The 16,059-nt window shown below is 42.6% G+C and overlaps 1 protein-coding gene across 1 annotated transcript; it reads left to right on the forward strand.

The window, feature by feature from the left end:
• Positions 1-904: 904 nt before the first annotated feature.
• LOC144932953 (carbonic anhydrase 7-like) lies at positions 905-13,780 on the forward strand (the record flags this gene model as incomplete). The annotated part of the gene is made up of 9 exons (XM_078857352.1): positions 905-960; positions 3,036-3,064; positions 6,588-6,623; positions 7,327-7,500; positions 7,994-8,139; positions 9,787-9,879; positions 11,277-11,340; positions 11,763-11,929; positions 12,696-13,780. Coding segments are annotated over 9 exons (972 nt in total), but the record flags the coding sequence as incomplete, so codon positions are not given.
• Between the last annotated feature and the right edge of the window lie 2,279 nt (positions 13,781-16,059).

The raw sequence follows: 16,059 nt of genomic DNA on the forward strand, positions 1-16,059 counted from the left end.
CACGTTCAGGAGCAGCGGAGTGGTCTCGCCGTGACGTCTCCTTCGTATCTGTGGATCCGGGGACATTGCGTCGTTTTGCGTTGTACGGTCTGGTCCGGATGACCACAGTCGCACGCTGGATAGTTTTATATTTTCCAGTTGTGCATCACATTTTCCATTTGTGCATCTGCCACGGTTTGTGCGGATGCGGTTTTGGGTGGAGCATGATCAAAGCCATGTTGGGTCGTGTTCTGCGTTGGGTTATGTTAGTCACGGTCAGAAATATACGTCAGATCGCCTCGGTTCACACCCCAACTTCGTAATAAAGTCGTGTTATTGTTAATTACTAGTTTAATAAATAATCGTCGTGCAGGAACGGTCCTACGTCGCAGGACCGTGAGAGATAGAAATGACTGATCAGCAGTGGACTGATCATGGCTGCCGAGGACAATGATGAATGACTCATGATGTCGGGGTCGAATGCTCTTGGTGTTGTGCGTGTGTGTGAAACAGCTCGTCGTCAGAACAAGCAACAGCTGTTCCACAGCAAGTAACTATTCGCAGTGGCTTCTGATATGTGGGCCCTATGTGTCGCTGTCTTCACGTCTTCGTCTCTAACAAGAAATCTATTCATTGGGAGCTCCGCTCTCCCTGCTTGCGCTGCTGCTGCTGAGTGTTGGGCGGCTCGGGACCGGCAGCAGCCAGTCCACACTTCACATCGGACTGAAGCCATCAACGCCAGTTTCGTTTCATTTTATTTTCATTCCCCGCACACTATGATCGTGTAACCGCATCGATGTTGCTGAGCGGTGGCGCGCAATGTGTGCGCGCACTGCGCTCGATGTACCTGGCCGACGAATGCGATTCTCGGCCACACGGCTAACGTCAGGGACGGTGAGGAGGAGTTGTTGTTGTTGTTACATGAACCGGCTCCGTCTCCACCCCGACTCCCACGCCACGAACAGTGCACCGGCTAGCGTGGTGAGTACAGACTGCGTGGGGGTCATCCAGCAGTGGATTGGGAAAGAGCTGTGTAGAACATATTTTGGAATTTGGACTCTTGATATTTGGAGAGTGGTTTTCAACATTGTTTAGCATCCCCTAATCATGACTAATTGACCGCCACTCCCCGCACCCCTCTCTCCCCGACAGCCCCAGATAATACAACAGAGATTACTCAGGCCCACAGTTACACAGAGACGTCGCTTCTCGTTTGTAGGCAATTGAAAACATGTTTTGCGTGTTCGCGTGTTTTGTCATCGCAAAAGTGGGCGATGACATTCCCCGCAGACGTTCGGATGTTTGTTTTTTTCTTCCCAGCACGGTGTCCATGCCGCAGCCTGACCCCCAAATGCTTCCTTGCCCGCCTCACGGGTTGCGCGCCCCACGTGCCAGAGGTCGCAAACGGGTTTTGATTCCTTACCCGTACCCGGCCGTACCCGTACCCGGTAGGGTACGGGTATCGGGTACCTGATTGCGACCTCTGGGATGAAGCCATGTTGCAGGCGCGGGTGGGTTGATTCTAGGATCTTGAATTGTGAGAAGAGACAAGACGTTGGGAAATGAGTGACAAACGGTTACTCACCAGTGACTCACGGTCTACCCGTACCGGTACCCGGCCGCACCGGGTACGGGTAGCCGGGTATCGGGTAGGGTACGGGTATCGGGTACCCGGTTGCGACCTCTGCCACGTGCTGAGGAACTGCAGCGCTGGCGTAGCCCACTTCGCGAAACGCAACCATAAAATGTTATTCATAAAAAAAAACACCTGTACCTGCCACCATTCATTCTGATAACCCCGTCGTCGCATATTGATTTTACCTGATAATGTAAAGGCGTGCGTACCCTGTACCCATCTCTCCATGCCGCATTCTGCATTGCACGTTGTCGCGTAAACAGAGTACACGTGGAACCCTTACTCATTCCACTGCTTTAAACCACCACGCGGATGTACTCAATATTACTTCTTGGTATTCACTGACTCGCCGATTACTTTATACTGTATATAGAACCCGCTTTTGAACAAAAAACGTCCCCTGTATATGACTCTTCTTTTGCCAACGCAGTTGACACGTTCCAATCGTGTGTGAAGTACGGCAGTAGTTCATCACGCCTGACTGCTGATGAGTCCAAACATATCGAAACCAATACAGAGATTGGTTTCCAATCCATGTCAAAAAAAAATTCCGTGGCAAAACCTTGGTTTTAAAAAGTTACAGTATCCATCCAAAACGCATGTTTTTTTCTTCCTTGATAACTCGTTGTGTTTGAACCCGAAAAGGCGTGTGTGTACCTATCAGGTGTGGGATACCACGTTGATTCCAAATAGGGCACGGTATTTTTTCTTTCCCACAATTGCTCACGAAATCGGTACCGTCGCAGGTCCAAAAATCATTAAGGAGATTACATCGAAGCAAACAAACCGGTAAGATTACCTTACTCCAATCCGCACGTGGACGAGACTGCATTGTGTGTTGCTGCGCGCACTTGAACACACGCTGCGCCCTCAACAACGGGGCGTGGGCGACTTGAGCGATCTCTCTGTCCTTGCTACCGTCATCATCATCATCACTATCATCACCAGAAGCAGCAACAGCATCATCATCGTCAATAGCATCGGAGCTTGTCGCCCATTCTCCAGGAGCGCTGAGCCTGGAGGATAAATACGGCTGCGTGCGCTGAGAGCCTGCGCATTCATTCCGTCTCAGCCATACCTCCCACATCTCACCCACCCACTCACCCACCCCGCTCTGTCCAGCTCTGTCTGCTACTACTACATTAGACGCACGGGCAGATACTTTGTACAGCACGGCGGCTTGCGCCAGTGTTGCAGCGCTCACTCTGAAAGCAGACGACGGCAACCTGTTGTGTACTATTACACTACTCTATCCACTATTTTTACCGGTTACTGTTCATTGTATTAGTAGGCTTACCGCGCAGGTGTTTTGTTTGTCAATCTTACCCGCGGTGTGTCAACGCAGAGAGCTCCAATAGCGTACAGAGATGTATTTCCCCGTGCTTACCGTTTGCGTGCTGGTCATCTTTGTGATTTCCAGGGTAAATCGTGCAAGTGCGTCCGGAGATGGTAAGTCTGTGTGTGTGTGTTCGTGTGGAAACACGTTACATATTACTGCACTGCTGCAATACCGCAAGGGATGTTCGTTCGGGTTATTCATGTGACGTGAGCGTCTCGCAAAGAGGAAACGCCAATGGGGAAAATATATTTTAATAACTATGGGCTTGTATTTTACTGCACCGTATTTCAAATCAATGTGAATGAGTGATGGATGTAAGTGTGCCATCATCTGTTGGCAATGTTCTCTTTACGGTTGCCGTCAGATCTATTTATTTAAGATAATTACTCACCATGGCATTTTCGTGGATGAAAAGGCAAACTTGTGGGTACTGTTTTTTCATACAGTAGCTAAATGTACACTGTGAGAACTTACGGTAGGCGTGTGTTATTCCTTGTTATGATTTAAACATGTTCGTTGTGAAAGCTGCATGTGAATTGCTTTGATTTGGAACATTAAAAGCGGCATGTAAGTAGACCGGGCATAAAAAAAAACTGTTACATCGGATGTGTTTTAATGTTGAATGCAATTAGTGTCGCATTGACACGATGTCACGTGGTACCAGCTATTTAAACATAAGCTTCATTTAAAATACTGCTTTGCATCAATGTCAAATGCTCAACTCGCTTTCAAAGAGGTCAGAAAGCCTATTAGCATCAAACACCTCTTGAAAGTTAATTGCATGGTTTAAATACAGTTCAGAGCATAACACTGCAGACGTGGGGTTGTTAAAGGTACACTCAGACAGCTTGCATTGGAAATGCTCCTTAAATTTTTACGTAATTTTACTGTGGTGGAATTCATTCTGCCATTGTTGTATTACCACGTATTAAAACATTACAATTAAATCATTCCCTCGTTATATGAATTGGCAATTTCTAAAACAATGCAAAGTATGTTGTCTTCTTAAAGTCGAAGACACCACAAATATCCACCAACTATTCTTAGGTTTTTTTCGGTAAAGTCACGTAGGTAAAACATCAAAATTAATAAAAATAAAATAAAAATCACGACGTTTCGGAGCTGCAGCTAATCCGGCTGTGACGGTCCCACCTGATGACGGAGACTTGTGTTGCCTCCGAAACGTCGTGATTTTTATTTTATTTTTATTTTATTTTAATTAATTTTGATGTTTTACCTACGTGACTTTACCGAAAAAACCTAAGAATATGAATCCTTGCAGTCACGAAAGCTTCAAATCTAGAATCCACCAACTAAATTTCCAATTTACTTGGTTCGACCTTGACGGCCTCTTGCATTGAGATGTACAATCGTGGGCGATGAGTTGAGCTTTACAAATTGAGCGTGGCTTTATTTGTCCACCTGTGTAGCTTGCCAAAACTTTTATTTTATCTTTCCCGGATGTGCTGCAAAAAAGAAATCGAATGCACGCATTCGATTTCTCTTTGGCGACCCTCGGCAATCATTGCTTCCTTTGCTCTTTGCTGGTTTCATACTCTTAGTTCTTTCGGTAAAGTCACGTAAGAACTAAGAGTATGAATCCTTGCAGTCACGAAAGCTTCAAATCTTTGCTGGTTTCTCCGCAAAAAAAACCACAGGACGGACAATAATTTGACCTCGCTTGACACGTTAGGTAACGTTGATTTAATGTATCTAGGAATAATCTTCCTGGATAGCGTAGCTATCGGAGACTAGCGAACTCCTGTAATTGACGAAATTAAGTGGGGGTCCGATGGCGCTTTCACGTGATTGGGCCCTCACGACTGTGTCACCACTGGCGGAGCCAGTGGGGGGTGGGGTGGCACGTTCCCCCCCCCCCAATGATCCGATCGAAATCCCTAATTTCGATCATTGCGGTTTATTAGTAATAAATAAGCATTTTGCGATCCCCACTGCCACTGTGTAGCATATTATTCCGTGCCAGGGACTCTATGAGATGATAGGACAATAGTCTGAGTCCATAATTGGCAATAAGTAACGGCAAAGCAGTTATAAGTGACTCAGAATTGTGCGCAGTTGCGTATAGAGTACACGACTTCCCTGAAGGCATTCACCTTCAGCGAGCACGATGCCGATCACACAACGCGGTTCGAATTCGACCCTCGATCGATGGCTGTACCATCGCCGCACACGCGTCGAATTAAAAGCAAGGGACGCGTCCTTACTTACTAACAACTCCTCTATCATTTTTCATTGCTGGAGGGGTTGCCCCCACTACCTGAAAATCCTGGCTCTGCCATTGGTATCACGTTATTGTTTCCACGAAGAGAGTGATTGCAAATGAAGCATCCGTGACAATTGATTGACGTGGCTTATAGGTACTTCACGTCGTGTCCGCCGGTCATGTTTGTTGCTTCGGTGAAGAATGATTGTGTGTTTTGAGTGAGAGTAAATGCATATATAAGATACACATGTAATCCATAATTAATGAGCTGTTTGCTGCCCAGTAGGATTTAAACACACACACTTGCCTGGGTTCCTTGAGAACAGCATGCTGGAAAGTAATTTATACTGGCTTGTGGTTATGTAGCTCGTTTCTTTTTTTTGTATTTGTCTTGTGGTTATGCAGCTGTAATACTTCACCTGCACTAATGATGTTGGCGGCATTTTGTGACAATTGTGCCAAATGAAAATATTATTTTTTGGCACTAGATTGACAAGGCCCTCGAGCTCGATCATGGGTTTCTTTCATATGACACGGACGCATAGTAATGTCTGAGTGACTCGTGTACAATCTAAAGACGTTCTCAAAGGGATAAAAAGCTGACCTTGGGCAAAAAAAAATATGATTGAGTCTATGTAAAAAAACTGGAAGAAGGAAAAATATCTGAAAATTTTAAATAAATTGGGCCCATAAAATGTATGCCTCGAAAGCTGAGTCGCTTCATGCATAGTGTGTGGTCAACCTCGGCTTCAAAATTCATCAAAGCCTCGAGCCTAACACAGAAATATGTGATCACCATCATTAAACCAACCAAGTAATTTGCTTCTCGTGGCTTGCGACACTTAAGCTGTGAGAATTTGGGCAAAGCCCCACTTATGCTTACGAGTGTTGTGTGTGTGTGTGTGCTGCATAGTGCACCGCTTTTGCTGACTCCAGCCTTGGAAAGATAAATAACGAGAGCTTAAAGCAGCCAACTTAACTTCGCTGGTTATATATGTAAATTACCTTTTACTCTTCTTGGTTCTTTCGGTAAAGTCAGGTAGAAGGAAAATAATAAAAATAAAACATAATAAAATAATTCTCACGACGTGTCGGCCACAACGCAAGCAGCCGTCTTCAGGTGGACCTGTTCTCCACCTGAAGACGGCTGCTTGCGTTGTGGCCGAAACGTCGTGAGAATTATTTTATTATGTTTTATTTTTATTATTTTATTATTTTCCTTCTACGCGACTTTACCGAAAGAACCAAGAAGATGAATCCCTGCAGTCACGAAAGCTTTAAATCGAAATTTACCTTTCACTGTAGATAAAACTACAAAACCCCAAAATATATAATTGTCCATTGAGAAATATTTGCGTCCGATGCTGGTGAGCATTCATCATGTAGTTTGTTTGTTTTTTATTCCACAGCACATTGGTGTTATGACTCTCAGGATTCGGAATGTGGTAAGTCACACCATGCTTTCTGTCTAATTTCGCTTGTGATAAATGACATTTTTCCCTACCAATGTCACATCTTTTGTGCGTAGAAAAATTGTATTGTGATGTAACTCTTAAGCAATAAAACCTTTTTAATGTAAGAAAATGGAAATTACATCTAACATTGCCGTTTGGAGCTCTGAGCAGCAAGCAGTTTTCATTAAAAAACAATTTCATGTGAAGTAAATGAGATTTTAATTAGTGTTTCATACGAAAAAATTGTAAGGAGTCTATGATTATTTAATTGCAAAGAAAAGCAGGTTACAAACCACATTTGTTATGGTGTGACTGTGTCATCTGCATTTAATGCTCAATTTACTGGGTGTTTGCTGCATTGTTTTTATGCACTGGTAACATGGATATGCAAATTTGCATTTAGTTTAGAATCAGGAACAATAAACATTGTATGTATATCATAGTTAATGCATATTCTAATTTATTATTTGAGCAAAAAACATTACAACTTCGTCAACGTTTCATAATTACTAATTTGACACTCGTAAAAGTATTTTGTTTTGTAGTACATAGAAATTTGCCATAATTAATATATTATGACCGTTTAACACGCAAAGCACATGTTCAAACTTGTTTTTGTACATAACTCCATTTAGTTGTAATGTTCAGCACTGGTGTTCATTTTTTTTATTCTATGCCATCTGCCTTTGTGAAGGTCCAAGCAAGTGGTCTAAAAACAGCCCCACGTGCGGCGGTACCAGTCAGTCTCCCATCGACATCCACACGAATAGTGTGAAACGCAACACGACGCTCCAGAAGCTCAAATTCATTGGCTACGACTCGACACCTGCTGGGGTCACGTGGTCCATACAAAACAATGGTCACACCGGTAAGGAGTTTATTATTGTTAATTGAAAGTCTCAACAACTGTTTCGTGATTTTTGTTGTTGTTTTTAAACGTGTAAAAAAATGTCTAAATCCTCATCAACAGCTATGATTTATCCACTGCTGGATGAAGGCCTCCCACAAGCCGTCGCCACGTCTCGCGATAGAACAAATCCATCGGGCACCTGTTGAGACGTTTTCTTTGCTCCATCTCGGCAGTGGACGTCCTCTCGAACACACTCCCTTCTTTGGCTGCCCAACTTCATAATTAACCTTCATCACTGTCACGTTCTACCCGAGCCTACTGACCTTTTCGCCAGCGTGATGTCTCATATCCACGTGTAACTCCTTTTCGCTCCTCGGTGCAATCCCAAGCATTCGCGTCTCCACGCTCGCTATTCCAGAGAGTAAAAATAACACATAACGCAAAAAACAAACGGTTGTTTGAAGTGCAAATACAAAGCCCATGCCGCCGTGCGACGCGTCTGTGCCCACAGTGCAGGTTGACTTGCAAGGGGAAATTGCCGTGAGTGGCGGTGGATTGCCAGGCACCTTCAATGCTGTCCAGATGCACTTTCACTGGGGGAACCCACACGGACCGGGATCCGAGCACACCATCAATGGCAAGCAATTCCCCGTTGAAGTGAGCGGCTTCCGCACCGCATGCAATTACCAGTTTTGCACCAATTACAATCGCAAGGGTTGTATGGGAATCTGTGGCTGGCTTTATAGATGTGCGCGCGTGCATGCGTGCATGTATCGCCAATGCATTCATATCGTGGGGTGAGAGAGATGCCGGTTAAGGATGAGTGGTGCTGTTTATTAGGGAGGTGTAATGATGCATCGATTCATCAATTTCATGTTCATTCCTAAACTCGTGACCAGCGCATTCGATTCGCTCGTGTAAAAACTATGGGTTTTTTTTATTCCTACGTGTTCTACGTATTGGGATCACTTGACCGCTGCCGACACCAGTGTCTGCTGTACCTGCTGAGCGACACAAGTGACCATTTGATCTCGATACCGGCGTATGTTTTGCGTCGTAGGTTGTGTCAAATATATTTATAAATCACAGGCCCCTCCTCCGAACCCGATAGACCTTCAGCCAGCTTGGAGGCAGAGGACCCAGTAGGCAAGCGAGGCAAGGGCACAGGGTCGGATCCTTCACAGTTTTTAAGTAAACGAAATGCCTCGTCGAGTTGTCTGACACTTGAAATGGGCTAAATATTTTGAATGTTAGGTGCACCACCTAACCCATTCAATAACAAGGTGTCTGTGGATGTGTAGCATCAAGCGACTCAGCCCATCGGCATTTACGATGTCGAGATAACCTAAGCTAACTGTGAGATATATCGGTCCGGGCATCGACTGAGTGGGTGGGCGAAGTCGGGGTCATTTGAACGTCAAGGCGCCCTTGACACCGTTGAAAATTACCTCCGCCATTGTCAGCCAGCTCCAGGAGGTTACCACGGTCTCCACCACATTGCATATGAATTAAAAACAATCAAGCAATGAATTTCGATTTGAAGCTTTCGTGACTGCAGGGATTTATCTTCTTGGTTTTTTCGGTAAAGTCACGTAGAAGGAAAATAATAAAAATAAAACATAATAAAATAATTCTCACGACGTTTCGGCCACAACGCAAGCAGCCGTCCTCAGGTGAAGACCAGGTCTGTCGGGGAGACAGCGTCTGAATTAATTCCCCCGACAGACCTGGTCTTCACCTGAGGACGGCTGCTTGCGTTGTGGCCGAAACGTCGTGAGAATTATTTTATTATGTTTAATTTTTATTATTTTATTATTTTCCTTCTACGTGACTTTACCGAAAGAACCAAGAAGAAAAACAATCAAGCAATGATGTCACGATCCTGAATCGCGACAAATCATTAAATCTCAGCGTGGGTGAAGCTTTACACCCCCTACTGTTTGCGTACAAAAAGTTGGTGCAATCCTCGCCTCATTGTTTCCATAAAATGTGTCGTGCTTGCTTGTATTGATTCATAATTGTGAGGAGAAAACATGCAAACAACTTCCTTCCACAACTTCACCAAGTATTGCCCCACGAATTGTTTGATTGCCTGCATAGTGGTTTGCAAAACAATAGCATTGCTTCTATTGTTTTTCTGAGGGGAAGAAATTAAACCATGACGTCTAGCGTACACGTTAGCTTGTATTATTTTAAGCAAAGGAATAGTTGAGCAGTTTTCTCGACGTTGCTTTTTATGTTTGTATATCTTGGTTATTTTGAGGCTAACAGTCTTTCATTTCTCTTTTCTCCTCCTTTTTGTAGCTTCACATTGTTCACTATAACGCCAAGTACTTGACCTTTGACGGAGCAAAGAATGAAAAGGATGGATTGGCCGTTCTTGGCTTCCTATATGCAGTGAGTTGATTTTATATGTGCACCCATCATTGTTGGGCTGTTTGCGTGCACAGTTGGCATGCGTGTTCTTTTCTCGTGTCCTCCTCGAGGACGACCGTTCTCGACCTCGAAGTCGGCTCGAGGACATTTTCCCAGGGGTCGTCCTTGACCTTGACATTGACATTGGGGGGTGGGTGGCCTCTGGGGGTGGTGGCCGGGATCCGAGAACTCCAAGAGGAATATAAAAATCCATGTGGTCACGTGAATTTTTCTCCGGGTCCTCCGTTTTTTTTTCTTCCTCTACATTTTAGAAACATTTAGTTTTTAGCGTATTTGGTTGCTATAAATGTGCACGTGGATAAGCCGCTTTATTGTTTGTGGCCAGGTCGCTTCTGAAACAGAGCTAGATAGCTCTGGGTCTTACCTGGTAAATTTTAATTAGTTTAATAGTTTAACTGATCTTGGCTGGACTTAACACTGGTCTCCTTGCCTTGAATTCAAGACTGTTTTTTTATTTTTCCACCTGTTCATTAAAAGTACTGGAAATAGTTTTCAGTCGTTTTATGATGCATTAGTATTCCATAAGTGAAGCCCATTGTATGTTTATTTTACTTTGAATATCAATATTATATAACCACAAGCTTTTTTTGCCCGTCCAAGGACGGGTGTATATTGCAGTAAATCTGAAATATTCAATAGAAAAATTGTTCAGCTCATGATTATTAATGAGGGGGGGGGAAGTTGCCCCATGTGGAGTAACGTCACTCGCTAATGGTTATTGGGGAGGGGTGCGGCATGTGGAGTGACGTCACCCGCTCATGATTATTAAATGAGGGGAGGTGTGCAGCATGTGGAGTGCGCGACCTTCTTGTGCGTTAGTGTAAATTGCCACGTGGGCATGCATATTAATGAAGCGGGGGGGGGGGGGGTCTTTGCAGTGACATCACGCACGGATGTAGCACTGTGCTGCGTAGATTTATTTTTTACCGTCACTTTCTGCATAGAAACGTCATTTGAAGCGACTTAGCGCAATAAATAATTAAATTCAGATCGACCTTCCTCTGCGTTAGTGTAAAAATCCACCACTCATGAATATTAATGAGGGGGGTGGGCCTCATGTGGAGTGACGTCTCGCGCAGGACGGACAGACATTTCTGGGTGATAAAAGTAGGTAATGCAAACGATTCTGGCCATGAATAGTGCATGTGGACACTTTTTTGAAAAACTTGTGGCTCTAACCATTATTGCGTACATGCTAATACAGATTGTCCCCGCCGTGCACATTTCTAGAGTTGGCAAGAGAGTGACATCCACAAAAGACATGGTTGACATCATTGAAAACAACTTAAAAGAGCAGCATATTTGTGATGTTTTTTTCAGTGCTTTCATCTTAAAACTCTCTTTCTTCTTTATTAAAGGTCGGACCAACAAACAACAATTATAACACCATCATCAATGCGCTACCCAGTGTGGCAAACCAAGGTATGTAGTTTACAGAGTTATCCGCTCCAGAATATATTATAGTACTCCTACTATGTAATGAGGGGTGGGGAGGCATAGGTCAAATTAAGGAGAAGTGGGACACTGAATCGTGCACCTAAATTAAATTATCAGTAGGGCCAACATAAATGGTGAGTGATATCTCAACATCAGTGGTGGGGCTCCCCCTTCACGACCTGGTGAAGCCTTCATCTGGCAGTGGATAGATAATGGCTGTTCACGACACGAACTGTATATGAATGTAAGTTGTATGTGGGAATAGTTATATTAGTACCGTGTATGCATAAATAATAATGTTACTGGTTAATCATAAATAATCCCCGAAGTATTTTAATGCTTCACTGTCGGCAGGGTTGGCTGTTAATGTGTTCTCCTTTGCGTTTATGCCTTTTTCATTTCTGCAGGCCAGAAGCTCAATTTTTCGTCCACGTTTAATTTGGACAATTTGCTTCCATCGTACGTTAACATGAGTAAGTATTACCGGTATTCTGGATCGCTCACCACTCCTGGCTGCGGGGAAGTGGTTACTTGGACAGTATTCGAAGAGCCCATTATCATGGATGAAAATCAGGTTTGAAAATGCCTTTTTTTTTACCTCCTTATTATTTAGATTTGTATACGTACAATTACGTGGGGTGGAGAGGGGTAGGAAGTGGACTGCGCCGTGAGGCCGCTGATCTGCATTCGATTCCTGGCTGTGGCTGAAGTCGGTGGCGAGTGATATTTGAACCGGTCCTGGATCTCGACCAACTTGCACTGACAAAAGTGGGTGACGTATAGTGAAATAACCACCTTGACAGCCCATGGGGCAGGGAGCACTTCATCCAGCAGTGGACTGTCAGAGGGCTCTAAATTTTTTAATACATTTACATAATCTATTTATACATATACTGGTAGAATGAATACTTCTCCCGTGAACTGCATTGCTGACGATGATGACATGCCTCTCTAAAATCACGATGTGCACACAGGCACGTGACAATTCTCCTACCCCCACACCCCCAGAGTTGCAACGCCATTTTGGAGTTGCAACGTGATTTTAAGAATCTATTCGTTTATCATTGATACCATCCCGATTTATATTGTTTAACATTTTCTTCCTCATTTCTGTGACTGTGTCCATGCCATTATCCATTTTACATCCGCATATCATTTGCATACCTTCGAACATTTTCTGTAATCGATTCTCACATGCACAACTCAATGGGTGTCATTCGTGTAAAAATACATTTGTATCTATTAAGCGCTGAATCGTTACTGCTAAGTATGTGTTCCAGACATGTGATCATTCATGTATGTTTTTTTGTTCATACGCGACTGTTTTGTGCTTCGTACAGATTAAGAAGTTCTCCACTGTGTTTTTCTCCACGAAAGAGGACCCACAGCAGACACTCATGGTGAATAATTTTCGCCCGGTGCAAAAACTCAACTCGAGGATCGTGTTCGCATCTGAGACGGCCACCGTTGGTTCTGCTGTGCCTCTCGTTGTCAACAAGTTGACCCACGCCGCTGGCCTTTTCCTTCTTGCTATTGTTTTGTATTGAGACGGACCAACGTTTTAATGTTCGATGACCACTTTTTACACCACCTGAGCAGTTTCTAAATATTTAATTGGCACACACCCACACTTCATTAAGTTTTATGTCCGATTTATTTTTCCTTGAAAATACTTGATCTTAGTGGAATTATTACTTTAATACACCACACATCACTTCCGTATGCAAATACGCTAAAAATGCCACGTCTCTAAACAGGGCGATTCGATTGTTTTGAGAATGGTGATGTCAAACAATGTCACCAGCCTAATATCGGGATGCTTGGAAAAGTCCACGGTATTATCATATTTTATACTGCATGTTCTATATTGATATTTGGGGTAAATATGTTAGCAAAAAGACGGGTGGTTTTTTTTCATTGGAGCACACTTTTGTTGGGAACCGTCTGAAATATCTTGCCTGTTATATCACTACAATTAAATATAATTATAGGTATACTTATTTCCACACGTGTGTATTTATTTAATGTAATGTAGTACTTGTATCGTGAGGACTGTTTGATTTTTAGCAAATGATGGGACAATCGAGAGAAGGTGATGATAGTTTTATTGATCGCTGGAGACTGACAATTGATATGAGGGGGGGGGGACATTTTGTAATCCTTTGCTGTGAACCAAAATTTACTTTTTCGGAGCTGATTAAAATTAACACGCATCAGATTGTGTTTATTGGAAACAATCTGCTTATTTTTTTGTTTTAACCAGTCTTTAAATTTATTATTAATAAACGTGCTGTTTAAATCATGAAAAATCGTATTTAAGTTTTAAAGCGGTGACGAATAAAGTACAAATAAAAATTATGAGAGAAACACAGTAGATTAGTAATATTAACAACTTGTGATAATAAAGGGAAGGCTTTCTCATTGATCTGTGGAATTGTTTGGGACTTGTTGCATATGAATGATACTTAATGGATGGTTGAAAGGGTGGATCAGGCTCCATCAGAAGAAGCGGCGTGATTTGTCTTTGCTGAAGTGCGGCTTGCAGCTGTCATCTATCGGTCAGAGAAGATCGAGGCGACTGTCACTTTGGTTAAAATTCAATGGTTTTGAACCCAAATAAAATTTCGGGATGAATGGAGAAGGACACCTTTCTATACAGCAAATGTGTGTCGTCCTTTTAATTTCCTGCACATTATTGGTGATGTATGTGCTTTAGAGTGAATTCAATTACATTGCTGAAGAAATCATTTTAGGCGAGTAACGTGTGTTAGCTTATTTTTAAGAGGGTTAAAACACGTCTTACGCAATTTTGAGTTTTGCTTCGCTTCAGTTTTGTTTTACAACATAATTACCACATCTACGAGGGCAATTAGTTGTATTTGAACATTTTAAAATATTTCTAAAACGTTCCGCAAACAGATGAGGCTTATTTGTAACACAATGGGCGATGGTGGCGGTGTGCGCCCGTAATCCAGCACTGTGGAAGCAGCGACGGCGTAGGGCGGGGGGGGTTACCCTGGCTCGCCATGATAAGGCAATAGAGAAAACGAACTAATGTCCATCTGTTTCCATCTGTTCAGAGATAGTGTTGACCCCTCACATGCATGGCTTTACTAATAGGGGTTTTCCCCTTTTTTCTGGCAACAAAACTGATACCTTTTGCAAGGAATCATGCTTACATTAACCACAATACTTGCAGTCAAATGCAAACAAAAAACAAGTATTGTGGTTAATGTAAGCATGATTCCTTGCAAAATGTATCAGTTTTGTTGCCAAAAAAAAGGGAAAAACCCCTATTAGTATATTTTGGTACTGGCAAAGGAGGTCCCATGATGCATGTTTTTTTTTAATTCTGAATGGTGCCGTCTTCTTCCACGTATAAACACTCATACTTTGGCTCAAAACGTATTTAAATAGAAACCTAATGCAAGAACCTCAGGAAAAAGACTCCGAAGCCTCGGTGCGGCTTTCCTGGATAAATAAGTAATGATAATGTTTTATTTAAAATGACATAAGTGCATTTGTATGGTCTGCTATAGTAAGAAAGGGCTTGATGAACTAAATGTTGCTAATAACTCGTCACTGAATTCAAACTGGCCCACGGATTGCTTTTTGTAAACAAACTTTACTGGGAAAGTTAATTTGGATGGCCCTTAAACTGATGGATAATACCCCATGAGTGGATTGGCAAGCCCCTTACACAGTTATTTTTCTGATTTTTTTTACGGTGACATTATACTTTGTTTTGCTCAATCTTAGGGCAGGTATTGTTGATCTACATTAAAATAATTGAAAAACTAGAAAGTTTTGATTTGTATTCGTATCGAATGGCCTGAAACCTCAATTCGATAATAGTGGTTTAGACAAAGACGTTGTTTTGGCAAGTTGAGATATGAGCGAATATAATGAAAGTGGTAAAAATATAGTGGCTTATATGCTTGCTTTATATTGGGGTTTAGTTTGACTTTAAATATCCAATTACAGTGATAATATTTCCTAACATTACACTTTATTTTAAAAAAAAGTTCGTGCAATTGATGTTGGTCGTGTGCATTTCACTGTGTTCTGCATTCTCAAATAAGTACATTGTTTGATGAGGATGTGGCTAGGTGACTCAGAGGGCAGATGCCCGAGCCAGCACCACTGAGATCCTGGCTTCCAACCCGCCTGTGAATTAAACAGGCACTCAAGTGGAGCGAGTTGATTTTCTCAGCCCAGTCATCAACGACTGCAATATATATATAGACTGTATCCGTCACATTAACATCACACGCAAAAATAATCACTTAGCTAAATTCCAGTTGTGAGATAAAAAATATTGGCTTGAATGTTACGCAACACATTTCAGTAGCTAATGAAACGCCCTTCCCTTTCATACACTCTTCACGGATAAGGACAGCGAAGTCACCCTATTACCCTTGAGTAATTCATGGGTATTGACCATATATTGTCCCCAGTATGCGCTTCGTGACAATTAATTATGGCTGATGATGACTCCTATTTACAAAGTGATCAAACTCAGTGTAAGGTTTTAAACTTAATATGTATGAAACAAAATAAAGAAATACATTTTACTTGAGAAATGACGTGCAATGTGTTCACATTTTATGCTACACTTTGTAGCACAGAGTATCATATGTGGCTGTTGAGGAATGATTTGAAGGTTTGATAGATGCGTTGCATTTGTTTTCCAATCTGCATGGC

The sequence above is a fragment of the Lampetra fluviatilis genome, chromosome 6 (assembly GCF_964198595.1).
Source record: "Lampetra fluviatilis chromosome 6, kcLamFluv1.1, whole genome shotgun sequence".
Classification (NCBI taxonomy): domain Eukaryota; kingdom Metazoa; phylum Chordata; class Hyperoartia; order Petromyzontiformes; family Petromyzontidae; genus Lampetra; species Lampetra fluviatilis.